The following is a 15,753-nucleotide window of genomic DNA, read 5'->3' as shown; positions in this document are numbered from 1 at the left end:
ACAGGAAGAGGAGCAGCAGAACACGAGGACATGCACTGAAACTAGAGGGAGGAAGATTCAGGGGAAATGTGAGGAAGAATTTTTTCACAGAAAGAGTAGTAGATAGGTGGAATAGCCTCCCGACAGAGGTGGTAGACGCAAATACAGTAGTACAATTTAAACATGCTTGGGATAAGCATATTGATATCCTTACAAAAAAATAAGGATCAAATATGGTTTGAGGTAACATGTTTAAAAAAAAGGGCAGACTAGATGGGCCAAGTGGTTCTTATCTGCCGTCAAATTCTATGTTTCTATGTTTCTATGCTCTCCTCTGGACACACTCTGACAGCAGATAAACCCTGCATGCACCATTCATTACACACTCTGGACCAGAACGGTGGATACAACCTGCATGCACCCCTCTGGATACACACTGGACCGCGACAGCGGATACGCCCTGTATGCACTGTTCTTGCATGCCCCCCTCTGGACACTGGCACTAGACACAGCGAAAGAGAAAGCACAGAATGTCCAGTATGGTGCACCTTTGGAAGGAATGTACGATAAAATGTAACTTTTAATAAAGGATGCTTTTAAAAGATTGCGAACATAAAAACACACTAACACACAGATAAACACAAATAGTGATTTAAAAGAGGAAGAATTCCTCATGCAGTGTGCCCCGGATTTGTAATACAAATGACAAATTGGAAATTTTTATTATAGATGTCTCCTGGTGTGTATGCACCACGGAGAACCCCACTTAAAGGTTTGCTGTTAAATTCAAGAACAGTTGTACTTCATGTGTAACCCTGAAAATGAGATCTACCATGAGATCGGGTTCACATGTATCGACTTCGTGTGTGCTGAAGGAAGATTGACTACTAAGTCCTATTATTCGTGTGATGCGAAATCCCTGTCAGCGCAACCGTTGTATCAATCACTGGTATAGATCGATTGACTTGATATTTACACAGACAATAATTCGTGAATGATTGCAACCTTTTGATAACCCTTCTTAGACAATGAGATCCACTGTGGGATCGGGTTCAGGATTTTGCGCTCAAATGGTTTTACAGAGAGGCTTTGAGACTAATACTGGAAATTACTCCCGGTGCAGGGTGTGGAGAGCGTCTCCGTTACCTGCCCTGGTGGCGGTCACCGTAGCCGTGTCTCAAAGAGTCGCCTAAACTCTGTCAGTGAGGCGCATCTGAGGTATGTGCCCTTGCACGGCCTCAGAAAAATCAGAGTGCTGCTGAAGTCAGGTGACGGCCGTCACAACCTGATCAGTAAGCAGCGGGGTTCCGTCTGCGGCGGAAAACCCGTTAGGCGCAACCAAACATAATCAAAATACAATGGTAAGTGGGTAGGGGGGACACACTGCGAGCGGTCGGCGCACGCTTCGCAGAGCTTCTTCAGGACCTCCTGAAGAAGCTCTGCGAAGCGTGCGCCGACCGCTCGCAGTGTGTCCCCCCTACCCTCTCCCCACTTACCATTGTATTTTGATTATGTTTGGTTGCGCCTAACGGGTTTTCCGCCGCAGACGGAACCCCGCTGCTTACTGATCAGGTTGTGACGGCCGTCACCTGACTTCAGCAGCACTCTGATTTTTCTGAGGCCGTGCAAGGGCACATACCTCAGATGCGCCTCACTGACAGAGTTTAGGCGACTCTTTGAGACACGGCTACGGTGACCGCCACCAGGGCAGGTAACGGAGACGCTCTCCACACCCTGCACCGGGAGTAATTTCCAGTATTAGTCTCAAAGCCTCTCTGTAAAACCATTTGAGCGCAAAATCCTGAACCCGATCCCACAGTGGATCTCATTGTCTAAGAAGGGTTATCAAAAGGTTGCAATCATTCACGAATTATTGTCTGTGTAAATATCAAGTCAATCGATCTATACCAGTGATTGAGACAACGGTTGCGCTGACAGGGATTTCGCATCACACGAATAATAGGACTTAGTAGTCAATCTCCCTTCAGCACACACAAAGTCGATACATGTGAACCCGATCTCATGGTAGATCTCATTTTCAGGGTTACACATGAAGTACAACTGTTCTTGAATTTAACAGCAAACCTTTAAGTGGGGTTCTCCGTGGTGCATACACACCAGGAGACATCTATAATAAAAATTTCCAATTTGTCATTTGTATTACAAATCCGGGGCACACTGCATGAGGAATTCTTCCTCTTTTAAATCACTATTTGTGTTTATCTGTGTGTTAGTGTGTTTTTATGTTCGCAATCTTTTAAAAGCATCCTTTATTAAAAGTTACATTTTATCGTACATTCCTTTCAAAGGTGCACCATACTGGACATTCTGTGCTTTCTCTTTCTCTGTATGCTCAAAATTTATGTCCCATGGTAGCACACCCTTACAGGTTGACTCAAGTGAATCCCACACGAAATAACCTATACAAGGGTCCACCTGAATGAAAACGATACTATATTTCCCTGTGCGACTGGTACAAACCCTTGCTCTGTTTATGGCACTAGACACACTCTAGACCAGTACATCTGACACACTTTGGAGCAGTATTTTGGAGCAGATCCAACCACTAACTGTTTTCTCCACATTGATCTCATTGAGCTCTCCCAGAATTCTGTCTTCTCCTATCTTCTCTCCCGTGGTCAGTGCTATCTACAGGGTGGGTTTTTCTCAAGTCCAGGGTGAGTACAAGCCTTATCAGAATCAGAATGGAGTATTCAGCTGCTAGGATAATATAAGATTTTCCTTAAAAGGAAATGCCAAGTAACCATGCATTCACCAATTTGTTTTTTTTCCCTCATTAGTGGACATGCACCCCTCCCTGCTGATCAGAAAGCAGTGTTTCTCATTTCCGTCTGCACGCTGCAAGCTAGCACGTAAGTAAGTTGGCTTTTGTGCCCCTGACATTCTCATTACATGATCAATTCCCTGACATCACTAAAACATAGTTACAGTAGACCACTTACTGTATAGCATATAACATATACTGTAGCATACAATGTGCCTGTAAGGGAATAACACTGCAGAAGCTTGACAAGTTTTTGATATATCGCTGAATACTTCTGCGTTGATGGATTGTACCAAGGATAACAAAAGAAGGCTGGATAGAATTTTCTTCTTGGACGTACGTAAAGCTAGGAAACCTCTGGCCAACTGTGCATGGAAAGCTAGATAGGCAGGGACTGGAGTGCTAGATGTGCCTGGAGAGCTAGATGTGCAGGGAGAGCTAGATGTGCAGGGAGAGCTAGATATGCAGGGACTGGAGTGTTAGATGTGTAGGGACTGGAGAGCTAGAAGTGTAGGGACTGGAGAGCTAGAAGTGTAGGGACTGGAGAGCTAGAAGTGTAGGGACTGGAGAGCTAGAAGTGTAGGGACTGGAGAGCTAGAAGTGTAGGGACTGGAGAGCTAGAAGTGTAGGGACTGGAGAGCTAGAAGTGTACGGACTGGAGAGCTAGAAGTGTACGGACTGGAGAGCTAGAAGTGTACGGACTGGAGAGCTAGAAGTGTACAGACTGGAGAGCTAGAAGTGTAGGGACTGGAGAGCTAGATGTGTAGGGACTGGAGAGCTAGATGTGTAGGGACTGGAGAGCTAGATGTGTAGGGACTGGAGAGCTAGAAGTGTACAGACTGGAGAGCTAGAAGTGTAGGGACTGGATAGCTAGAAGTGTAGGGACTGGAGAGCTAGATGTGTAGGGACTGGAGAGCTAGATGTGTAGGGACTGGAGAGCTAGATGTGTAGGGACTGGAGAGCTAGAAGTGTACAGACTGGAGAGCTAGAAGTGTAGGGACTGGATAGCTAGATGTGTAGGGACTGGATAGCTAGATGTGTAGGGACTGGAGAGCTAGATGTGTAGGGACTGGAGAGCTAGATGTGTAGGGACTGGAGAGCTAGATGTGTAGGGACTGGAGAGCTAGATGTGTAGGGACTGGAGAGCTAGATGTGTAGGGACTGGAGAGCTAGATGTGTGGGGACTGGAGAGCTAGATGTGTGGGGAGAGCTAGATCTACGGGGCATGCTTGCTGTGCAGAGAGAGCTAGATGTGCACGGAGAGCTAGATGTGCAGGGAGTGCTATCTGTGTGGTGAGAGCTAGATATGCACTTGTGCAGGGAGAGCAAGATGTGCCAGGAGAGCAAGATGTGCCAGGAGAGCTAGATTTGCAGGGCGAGCTAGATGTGCGGTGAGAGCTAGATGTGCGGTGAGAGCTAGATGTGCGGTGAGAGCTAGATGTGCGGTGAGAGCTAGATGTGCGGTGAGAGCTAGATGTGCAGGCGTGCTTGCTGTGCAGGGAGAGCTAGATGTGCAGGGAGAGCTAGATGTGCAGGGAGAGCTATATGCAGAGAGAGCTAGATGTGCAGGGAGAGCTATATGCAGAGAGAGCTAGATGTGCAGGGAGTGCTAGCTGTGTGGTGAGAGCTAGATGTGCATTTGTGCAGGGAGAGCTAGATGTGCCGGGAGAGCTAGATGTGCCGGGAGAGCTAGATGTGCAGGGACTGGAGTGTTAGATGTGCAGGGACTGGCGATCTAGAAGTGTAGGGACTGGAGAGCTAGAAGTGTAGGGACTGGAGAGCTAGAAGTGTAGGGACTGGAGAGCTAGAAGTGTAGGGACTGGAGAGCTAGATGTGTAGGGACTGGAGAGCTAGAAGTGTAGGGACTGGTCACTGGAGAGCTAGATGTGTAGGGACTGGAGAGCTAGAAGTGTAGGGACTGGAGAGCTAGATGTGTAGGGACTGGAGAGCTAGATGTGTAGGGACTGGAGAGCTAGATGTGTAGGGACTGGAGAGCTAGATGTGTAGGGACTGGAGAGCTAGATGTGTAGGGACTGGAGAGCTAGATGTGTAGAGACTGGAGAGCTAGATGTGTGGGGAGAGCTAGATCTACGGGGCATGCTTGCTGTGCGGAGAGAGCTAGATGTGCAGGGAGAGCTATATGTGCGGAGAGAGCTAGATGTGCAGGGAGAGCTATATGTGCGGAGAGAGCTAGATGTGCAGGGAGTGCTATCTGTGTGGTGAGAGCTAGATGTGCACTTGTGCAGGGAGAGCAAGATGTGCCAGGAGAGCAAGATGTGCCAGGAGAGCAAGATGTGCCAGGAGAGCAAGATGTGCCAGGAGAGCTAGATTTGCAGGGCGAGCTAGATTTGCAGGGCGAGCTAGATTTGCAGGGCGAGCTAGATTTGCAGGGCGAGCTAGATTTGCAGGGCGAGCTAGATGTGTGGGGAGTGCTAGATGTGAGGGGAGAACTAGATGTGCAGGGAGAGCTAGATGTGCCAGGAGAGCTAGATGTGCGGTGAGAGCTAGATGTGCCGGGAGAGCTAGATGTGTGGGGAGTGCTAGATGTGAGGGGAGAACTAGATGTGCAGGGAGAGCTAGATGTGGAGGGAGAGCTAGCTGTGTGGTGTGAGCTAGATGTACTTAGAGAGGTAAATGTGCAGGGAGAGCTAGATGTGCGGTGAGAGCTAGATGTGCCGAGAGAGCTAGATGTGCCGAGAGAGCTAGATGTAGAGGGAGAGCTAGATGTACCAGGAGATATAGATGTGCAGGGACCGGAGTGTTAGATGTAACAGGAGAGCTAGATGTACAGGGCCTGGAGTATTAGATGTGCGAGGGAGAGCTAGATGTGCAGGGAGAGCTAGCTATGTGGTGTGAGCTAGATGTGCGGGGAGAGCTAGATGTGCAGAGAGAGCTAGATGTGCAGGGACCGGAGTGTTAGATGTAACAGGAGAGCTAGATGTGCAGGGAGTGCTAGCTGTGTGGTGAGAGCTAGATGTGCATTTGTGCAGGGAGAGCTAGATGTGCCGGGAGAGCTAGATGTGCCGGGAGAGCTAGATGTGTGGGGAGTGCTAGATGTGAGGGGAGAACTAGATGTGCAGGGAGAGCTAGATGTGCCAGGAGAGCTAGATGTGCGGTGAGAGCTAGATATGCGGTGAGAGCTAGATGTGTGGGGAGTGCTAGATGTGAGGGGAGAACTAGATGTGCAGGGAGAGCTAGATGTGGAGGGAGAGCTAGCTGTGTGGTGTGAGCTAGATGTACTTAGAGAGGTAAATGTGCAGGGAGAGCTAGATGTGCGGTGAGAGCTAGATGTGCGGTGAGAGCTAGATGTGCCGAGAGAGCTAGATGTGCCGAGAGAGCTAGATGTGGAGGGAGAGCTAGATGTACCAGGAGATATAGATGTGCAGGGACCGGAGTGTTAGATGTAACAGGAGAGCTAGATGTACAGGGCCTGGAGTATTAGATGTGCGAGGGAGAGCTAGATGTGCAGGGAGAGCTAGCTATGTGGTGTGAGCTAGATGTGCGGGGAGAGCTAGATGTGCAGGGAGAGCTAGATGTGCAGGGAGAGCTAGATGTGCAGGGACCGGAGTGTTAGATGTAACAGGAGAGCTAGATGTGCAGGGACCGGAGTGTTAGATGTGCAGGGACCGGAGTGTTAGATGTAATAGGAGAGCTAGATGTGCAGGGACCGGAGTGTTAGATGTGCGGGGAGAGCTAGATGTGCAGGGAGAGCTAGCTGTGCAGGGACTGGAGTGTTAGATGTGCAGGGAGAGTTAGATGTGCAGGGAGAGTTAGATATGCGGGGGAGAGCTAGATGTGCGGGGGAGAGCTAGATGTGCGGGGAGAGCTAGATGTGCGGGGAGAGCTAGTAGTAATAGTAGTAGTAGTAGTACGTTTATTTATAAGGCGCCGCAAAGCTAGATGTGCGGGGAGAGCTAGATGTAACAGGAGAGCTAGATGTGCAGGGACCGGAGTGTTAGAAGTGCAGGGAGAGCTAGATGTCCAGGCAGTGATGTGATCTAAAAGAGATAGATACAAGGCAGAAGTTTAGTATACATTTTAATAAATGCATGGGAAGACATTTTTTGTCCTGGAACAATTTTTTTTTTATACAGCATTCCCTTTAATTAATAAAATTACTTACTTTTTAAGTAATATTTTTTTTGTACTACATCTCATTATCTCCTTTTAAAAATCTCTCTGGAAGGCAGAAAATCATGGCTGCCAATCACAGCTCGCAGGTCATATGGTAAAGTATATGTGTGTTTGTCTGTTTACAGTTTATACAAAGCTTTAAGGGTGTCCGAAAGCTGAATAGTGAACAGTGTGCCGAGTGCAGCGATGCACCATGCCCGAAGATACGCTGTCTGTGACAACTTATGTCGACATAGACACGAAAAACCGTGAAAAAAACATGTCGACCTTCTGACTGTGGACCGTCCCATTGTCAACTTAATGTTTGTATTGACCTTCTGACACTGTCGACCTTAGGCCTGTCTACCTATTTCACGTGTGGACCTAAGAACCGTCAACATGTATGCTGACCTTCATACTGTTGACCCATACCCGTCTGAATAACCCCCGTAATGTTATCACATCCCAGTACGGTGTATGGTATCATACTGGTAATATGTTTAGTAAACTGGATACAATTCTCAGAAGTATTTTCACACATTTATTGGGCATATAAAAAACAAACCTTTAAAAATGTTTTATCCCACACATTTTAAACCTCTGGATATTGATTAAAGGGGTATGGGTAAAACTCAAATCCGGACAGTACACGGAACGCCGGACCGGACAGGCTCCATCCATCTCGGATGGTGTAATGCAGGCTTGTCCAACCCGCGGCCCGCGGGCCGCATGCGGCCCAGGTCGGGTAGTAATGCGGCCCAGTGCATTTTATAGAAATTCTAAATATAAATTATAGGGCAACTCCGCCCGCAGCAGCGTCTCCGTGCTGGCCGCGGCACTGTGCCCAAAGTAAAGATGGCCGCGGCTAGCATCGAGATCTCCCAAACCTTAAATGGCCGCGGGAGCGCTGGTGTGCATGCGCAGGCGCACTCAGCTGCTCCCGCGGTCCGAAGGACGTCTGTGCTGGCGCTTCCCCCACGTGATTCATCCCAGCAGCGCGCAGGGCTGGATGATGATCTGATGGGTGGCGGCGGCAGGAGCAGGCAGCCAGGGCAGCGGTGACTTCTCATACCCCCACTACCATCAGCTGTGGTGAGTAATCACTACAGGGGGCATTATGAATATAATTGGCATTACCAGGGGGCATTATATTCATAATGCCCCCTGGTAATGCCACTTATATTTATAATGCCCCCTGGTAATGCCACTTATATTCATAATGCCCCCTGGTAAGGCCACTTATATTCATCATGCCCCCTGGTAATGCCACTTATATTTATAATGCCCCCTGGTAATGCCACTTATATTCATAATGCCCCCTGGTAAGGCCACTTATATTCATAATGCCCCCTGGTAATGCCACTTATATTTATAATGCCCCCTGGTAATGCCACTTATATTCATAATGCCCCCTGGTAAGGCCACTTATATTCATAATGCCCCCTGGTAATGCCAGGGGGCATTATGAATATAAGTGGCATTACCAGGGGGCATTATGAATATAAGTGGCATTACCAGGGGGCATTATGAATATAAGTGGCATTACCAGGGGGCATTATGAATATAAGTGGCATTACCAGGGGGCATTATGAATATAAGTGTGAATATGCCCCACACACCTTGATGATTATTAATTAATGAGCATCAATGTGTGGGGCATATGTATAAAGGAGCATCATGGTGTGGCATATGTATAATGGTGCATGACAGTGTGTGTGGCATATGTATAATGGAGCTTAATGTGGGGCATATGTATAATGGAGCTTAATGTGGGGCATATGTATAGTGGGGCATGTGTGTCACCTGGCACTGTGGGGGCATGTGTGTCACCTGGCACTGTGGGGGCATGTGTGTCACCTGGCACTGTGGGGGCATATGGCACTGTGGGGGCATATGGCACTGTGGGGGCATATGTGTCATATGGCACTTTGGGGGCATATGTGTCATGTGGCACTGTGGGGGCATATGTGTCACCTGGCACTGTGGGGGCATATGTGTTATATGGCACTGTGGGGGCATATGTGTTATATGGCACTGTGGGGGCATATGTGTTATCTGGCACCCTGTGTCAGAATGTGTATTTCAGCTTATTTTTTGTGTCACAATGTGAATTTTGGCTTATTCTGTGTGTCACAATGTGAATTTTTACTCATTCCCTGTGTCACATTGTGAATTTTGGCTTATTCTCTGTGTCAGAATGTGAATTTTGGCTTATTCTCTGTGTCAGAATGTGAATTTTGGCTTATTCTCTGTGTCAGAATGTGAATTTCGGCTTATTCTCTGTGTCAGAATGTGTCAAACATCTCACTAACTTCATTTCCAATTAAGTTTAATATGTTAACTACTGTATGTTGTCTATGTTTTTTTTGGATGATCAGGTATCGTTACTGTTATTTTATTTTATGTGCGGCCCAAACCAAATTTTCATCTTCTAATGTGGCCCAGGGAAGTTGAAAGGTTGGACACCCCTGGTGTAATGGTTAGCATTACTGCCTCACAGCACTGAGGTCACGGGTTCGATTCCCACCATTGCCCTAACTGTGCGGAGTTTGTATATTCTCCCCGTGCTTGCGTGGGTTTCCTCCGGGTACTCCCGTTTCTTCCGACAATCCAAAAATATACTGATAGGTTAATTGGCTCCCAACAAAATTAACCCTAGAATGTCTGTGTGTCCATGTACATGTGGTAGGGAATATAGATTGTAAGCTCCACTGGGGCAGGAACTGATGGGAGTGTTCAACTATACTGTGTACAGCGCTGCAGAATATGTGTGCGCTATATAAGAAACTGTTAATAAATAAATAATAAATCCGTCAATTTCTGTCATTCCGGAGCTTTTAGTGTCCGGTCCGGCGTTTCGGGGTCTTGTCCGGTTTTTACTTAGTCCCTGGATAAAGCGGCTACTTACCATCTACAAAATTGAATTGTGAAACCATTATTCATAAACCATCACAATGTAAGATAACGCCTTGTTGTGCCCACTCCCCACATGCCAGGCTGCCTGGAGAATCAGGAGTGCAGGCATTACATTGCTGGCTTATACAGCAGAATTCTGTAGCTGCTTTCCCCATCTGACAGTGTCTAATGTTACCCCTCCTACTCCCACCCAAGCCTCCTCCTTTCCTGGCCATCTCCAGCCCCAGCTAGCTGGCAGTCATCATCTGCAAGGCAAGGACGGGGAGAGGGAGCAGGGCTGCTCTGGTAAGTGCTCCTTCTCCTCAATATGCCTTTCATTGTCTGCATGTGATCTGCACAGTTATAGTTTATGGTTGGATAAGGGGCATTGTGTCTGCTGCACCCAACGACCAAGTAACAGCTGCGGTTAACAGACGGGAAAACTCCAGGATGAACTGGGACAAAAGTAGATAGAAGTATAAAACTGCACTAAGTAGTAAGTACACCATTGCAAGCCAGTTGTCAACTTACTTTTCTTCCTTCGGAGCACCAGTGTCATGTCTGAAATGTTTGTGCCTCTGGGTGTTGCTCAGCTGAAACCAGAGACGGGACATTTAATGGTATGGGTGTAGCTCCGCTGGCATATTAATAATCATCATATTTGATTTCATGTTAGGAACGATCTTTCTAAACGAGTGCAATTGCAGTTTAGAACCTGGAGATATTGCTAGAATCCCATATAGCCTATAAGTGGCCAGTGACTTGGCTGAAGACCAAACGTAGTACCAGTCACTGTGTTTCAGATCAGCTGAAGTATCTTGATCCATATTTACTAAGTGCTATATCTGGTTGTCTTCCTGTGATGTGCTGTACAGGTCTTCAGTATTTTCCAGCATGTTCCTCTTGTGCTATGCAGAGCCATCTTAACAGCTGTATGGGCCCTCGGGGTAAGAAGGGCCTTACCTTCACAACCTCACCTGTCACTGATAACGTAGTTTGTGATTATGTCACACAGTCAGATCAGGGCTGCCTACCCTCTCGATTGGCTGGGAGGGTCCCGGAAATCAGTTCCTCCTCCTGGCCCCCCCAGAAAGGTGGGCAATCCCCCTGGATTCCGCCGGACCCCTGAATCTCCCCGGCCGCCTCGTTAAATTACCACAATTTGCGGCTTGTCAGGCCAAGGGGTGGGGCTAAATATGCAAATAGCGTCAGTTTAGCCCCACCCCTTCATTGAGGTCCCGCAAATTGAGGGATATGCAGTACTGGGGGTGGGGCTGGATGACATCTACATCAGGCCCCGCCCCCGACGTGCTTTTGACAGTCTCTTCTCTCTGGGCTTCTTTGAAAGAGGAGACTTTAAAGTAGGCAAGTATGCCTGACATTCAGTGCGACAACTAGAGGAGGAGGGCATCAGCCAACGCTAACGGGATTACCATAAGCAACATTTTCTATTTGCCTTGTCTTAGGCTTCTCTTGGGCCCCTAAGCTTGTGGGGCCCCTTGGAGAAGATGGCCCTTCTGGTATGACACCATGACCAGTGTCGCACACCTGTATATGTAACATTCTTGGCAGTCTTGATAATGTTACTATCGGTGCCGTAAATTGTATTGTCAATGGTGATCACATGATTGGTATGTGACATTAATGAAAGTCTTGTAGTCATGAGACTATGAAAAATTTGAAAAACGATCACAGTACTTGGACAGCTGTTTGGAGCCTTGAAAAGTAGACGGTAAAGTCCTGGGGCTGTTGGTGAATATTAAGTTGGGATTTAGTGTACAGTAGCAGTGCAGCGTGAGTTAGCATTTTATTCTATGTACGAAGAGTCTAAAGGAATGCAAGTTCTCCATCCTGTTAGATAATAAGGAGGATGTGATAAAGGAGATATACTCTATTGTTCTTTTTATCTAACCTGCCTGCAAGCAATGTGTTCTGTCAGTGCCGCCTGCGTTCCTGACATAGCTCGCAGCGAACGCTGGCCCAGGCAGCCATGTTTGACAATATTGGCCTATCATTGAGAAGCGGAATATAGGGGTGATTCTGGTTGTGTTTGCAAAAGCAAACTCCTTCTTTAATTAACAAAACCATGCTGCACTGCAGGTGGGGAAGATGTAACAGGCGCAGAGATAGTTACATTTGGGTGAGTTATTTTGTTTCTGTGCAGGGTAAATACTGACTGCTTTATTCTTACACTGCAATTTTTCACATCAGCCAAAATTCCTGGGTTGGCCCAGAGAACAACCCACAAATGGCGCTGGTGTGAAAGGTTCCCCGGACAAATTCTCGGGAAAGTTTGCCGGGATTTCAACCATGCTAGCTAGCAGGGTTTCTCCCACGACCAGCCGGGATTACTGGCTGGTGTGAAAGGAATTTACCCAGGCAGCAGGGTCCGGGCGGCAGGCGGTGATGTCCGGGCAGCAGGTGGTGGGGTCCGGGGTCCAGACTGCGGGGATCCGGGCAGCAGGGGCTGGGAGCTTGTATCGCAATTTGCCGGGCAGCGGGGCGGGAACCGCTGCTGAATTTGAAAACATATTGAAAAGACTGGCTGGATGCTCTCAGCCAATCAGCTTCCCTGATCCCCGCAGTCTGGACCCCGCTGCCCCCCTCACACCAGAAAATGCAGGGACTAGGCTGGTGTGAAAGGGGCCAGCCCGGGAATGTCCCTGCTTGAGCTCTGGACTGTATTCCCGGGTAAGTCCCTGCATTTTCTGGTGTAAAAGGGGTATTAGATATCAGTTTGCACACACCGCACCCAAATGTAACTCTCTCTGCACATGTTACATCTGCCCCAACTGCAGTGCAGCATGTTTTTGTCCATCAAAGAAGGAGGTTGCTTTTGCAAACCAACCTGAATCACCCCCTCTGGCCTGAAGTCAGTCTGACAGGGAGAACAACAGTCAGTGCATGTAACTGACTCTATGCAACACAGACGTAGGCATTCAGTCCGTCAGCCAGTCTCCCAGCTGTCCGGCCCGATGAAGAGGCCTTTGATTATATCTGAAAAGCTTTGAGGAAGTGCCACAAGAATACAGTTCCCATTGCAATAATGCACTTCTGTTTGCTTTGGAGCCAGAGAAATTATGTGATATCAGCCTGATAAATCATCCTCCTGATACATTGGAATAATTGATTTGCATTGCCTTACAGAGAATCTCTCGTATTCAGCTTTTACGGCTTATTCTGGGGGCCTCCTCCTAATATCTAAGGCGCCCTTTGACTAGACTCCTGGCTGCTAGCAGAGGAAAGTAAAAGGATTTTATTGGGAAAAGCCGCTCTGCTCACCTCACACCTCTCCAGCTGTTGGGCTTCAGTAATGTCAGGAGAATGCTGAGGGAAGCTTCTCCGCTCCATCCACCTCTCTGCCCATCGCCTCCAAGATGGTGCCCCAGAGAGAGCGGAGAGAGATACAGCCAAGGAACTGTTCTAGTCGTAAAATGTGGATTTCCAGATATTGCAGCACAGCTGTGGGAGCAGAGCGGCCCAGCCACTACCGGGATGATAGATGAGGTGATTTGGGGAGATAAGTGAGGAAACGATGTAGCTAGGCAGAGTTTATAAATAACGGAGGTCGAAAGTATTCAACGCTGTTAACAGTGAAAGGGCCAGATGCACTAAGCTTGAAAAGGGATGAAATAGAGAGTGATGAGCCACCAGCCAATCAGCTCCTAACTCAAGGTTGCCTAACTTTATAGAGATGGGTCGTTCGCGAACGAACCGGATCTTTTGAACGGATCCCATTCAAGAACGAATGAGCCGCCGATCCCAAAAAAGGGCTCCGTTTCCGTTTCCTGATCTCAGTGCTGTCACCTGTGGCAGCTGTGATGTACTACCTCTGTAGACTGAGTACAGTGCTGTGACTACATGTGATAGAAAGATTAGCTGCTGCTGCCAGGGATGGCCATCGGTGCAGACGCCATCGATGGTTGCCATCGATGGTGATTCTGCACCCAGCCATCGATCAGTGTTTTCACTCGGTCATGTATATTCCCCTTTTTTTTTTTTTTAAAGCGAGCCGAGGCACCGTCTAAAAGATACGTATCTTTTCTCTGAGCGATCCGTCGGCTCCCAGCTCAGCTTACTGATCCGTTTTGCCCATCTCTATACCTTTAGGCTGTCCTCTGCCGGAGAGGACAGCCAGCTGGAAGAAACAGGGGACGGGGTGGCGAATGTGGCATGAACAGGGCGGAGCTAAAAGTTAGCTGTGTTTGGGGGCGTGGTGATTGAGATTACATCATCATGACCAAGCCCTCCACTGTGAAATGGTGGTATTACAGGCATTTTACAGCTGGGGATAGGGTCACAATGATGCGATTTGGGTCATCCGGTCCCCGCGGACCACCCGCTGAAGGTGGATTGCGGGAGGATGTGGGGATTGCGGGGGACTTGACCACCTTCCCAGGAAGCCAGGAGGCAAGTATGTCGTAGCTATCAAAAGTTAGTGTATAAATACACAAATGAAGTGGCCCCTCCACCGGCGCACACCAAGTAGAGAAATAATACGTCCCTACTAGACAAGTGGCGTTCCTCTTCTCCGCCTCCGAGTCGGGGATAGGTTTCTCGAATTCAGCCCTTAGCTTAGGATATGGTCCTTTTTTCCCCCTGCACTGGGCTTGCTTCCTCGGTATTGCAGCCGTAGGTAGCGAGCAGGAATAGAAAGCAAAAATTCCGGAATATAGGCCCTTATTCAGATCTGATCGCAGTACAGATTTGTTCTCAAAATGGGCAAAACCATGGCCCTTATTCTGATCTCGGCGGTACGGCCCGCGTGCGGCCGTACCGCTGATGTTTTCACTCTGCACATGCGCAGAGGTCACTCTGCGCATGTGCAGGCGAAATCGCCGCACAAAAATTTTATACGCCGCAAAGGGGGCGTATAGGGGCGTGAGGGGCTTAATACCCTCATTTCCCTATGCATACGCCCCGCGTTTCATGGGCGTTCCCATGCAAACGCGGGGCGTATGCATGGTAATGAGGCTATGACGCCAGTGATGGGGGCGGAAAGCTGACATCGCCGGATGTCAGCTCTCCGCCCAAATACAAGCTTTCACACGGACGATTGTCCGTGTGGTCTAAGCTTGCGTGAGCTGGTGGAGCGTGCGGCCCTGCCTTCGATGGTCGTCGACCATCGAATGCAGGGGGCAGCTCCCACCATGGTGGAGGCGTACGCCCCACCATTTTCATGCGGATCGCCAGCCGTCCGCGTACGGACGGCCGTGGCGATCCGTCTTGTAGGCGGGGTTTGGTTTGTGCGGCCGGAGCAACGTATGCGGCTCCGGCCGCACAGATCAGAATAAGGGCCCCTGTGCACTGCAGGTGGGGCAGATGTAACATGTGCAGAGAGAGTTAAATTTGGGTGGGGTGTGTTGAAACTGAAATCTAAATTGAAGTGTACAAATAATGCAGCCAGTATTTACCCTGCACAGAAACAATATAACTCACACAAATCTAACTCTCTCTATACATGTTACATCTGCCCCACCTGCAGTGCACATGGTTTTGCCCATTTTGAGAACGAATATGTACTGAGATCAGATCTGAATAAGGGCCATAGTGTAGTATGTTTTCAATACATCCAAGCTCTATGCTGCCATGTCACAGGCTTTCTTTGAAAAATGAAAGGAAGAAGCTGATTGGTTGGTGGTTTATCACTCTCGATTTTAGCACTTTTTAACTCTTAATACATCTCACCCAAAGTATGAAGCAGAAAATCTGTAGCAGAAGGGAAAAATAAATGCATATTCCTGCTGGTCTTACCCACCTCTGGGGTGATATGTGACATCCTTGGTAGTCCTCTATAACAGCTGTAATTATGATACAGGTTTGACAGCTGCCCCTGCACCCTCCTCCTGTAGGACTGCTTAAAAAATGGCCATCAGACCAGGTACTTTAAGCAACCAGGTTGGTAGTGTAGAGGTGCTACAGTCATGTCATCTCAGGCTGGGCAACCGGGACTAAAGGCCCATACATACTAGAAGATCTGG

The 15,753-nt window shown here is 48.3% G+C and overlaps 1 protein-coding gene across 4 annotated transcripts in view; it reads left to right on the top strand.

Annotated features, from left to right (window-relative positions):
* The first annotated feature begins 2,490 nt into the window (after positions 1-2,490).
* The window catches only part of LOC146042320 (protein kinase C and casein kinase substrate in neurons protein 1-like), a 60,117-nt gene continuing 46,854 nt past the window's right edge, over positions 2,491-15,753 (top strand). Inside the window, exons 1-2 of one of the 4 annotated variants that reach the window (XM_083162289.1) lie at positions 2,491-2,657; positions 2,781-2,852. In XM_083162289.1, the coding sequence (XP_083018415.1) occupies positions 2,786-2,852 (67 nt within the window). In that variant the 5' untranslated portion in view covers positions 2,491-2,657; positions 2,781-2,785. The other 3 variants (XM_083162288.1, XM_083162290.1, XM_083162291.1) reach the window with 3 other exon arrangements.

This window comes from Crinia signifera, chromosome 19 (assembly GCF_055691185.1).
Source record: "Crinia signifera chromosome 19, ASM5569118v1, whole genome shotgun sequence".
NCBI classification, from domain to species: Eukaryota; Metazoa; Chordata; class Amphibia; order Anura; family Myobatrachidae; genus Crinia; species Crinia signifera.
The sequence above is the reverse complement of the archived record's forward strand: the minus strand, read 5'-3'. Positions and strand labels throughout refer to the sequence as shown.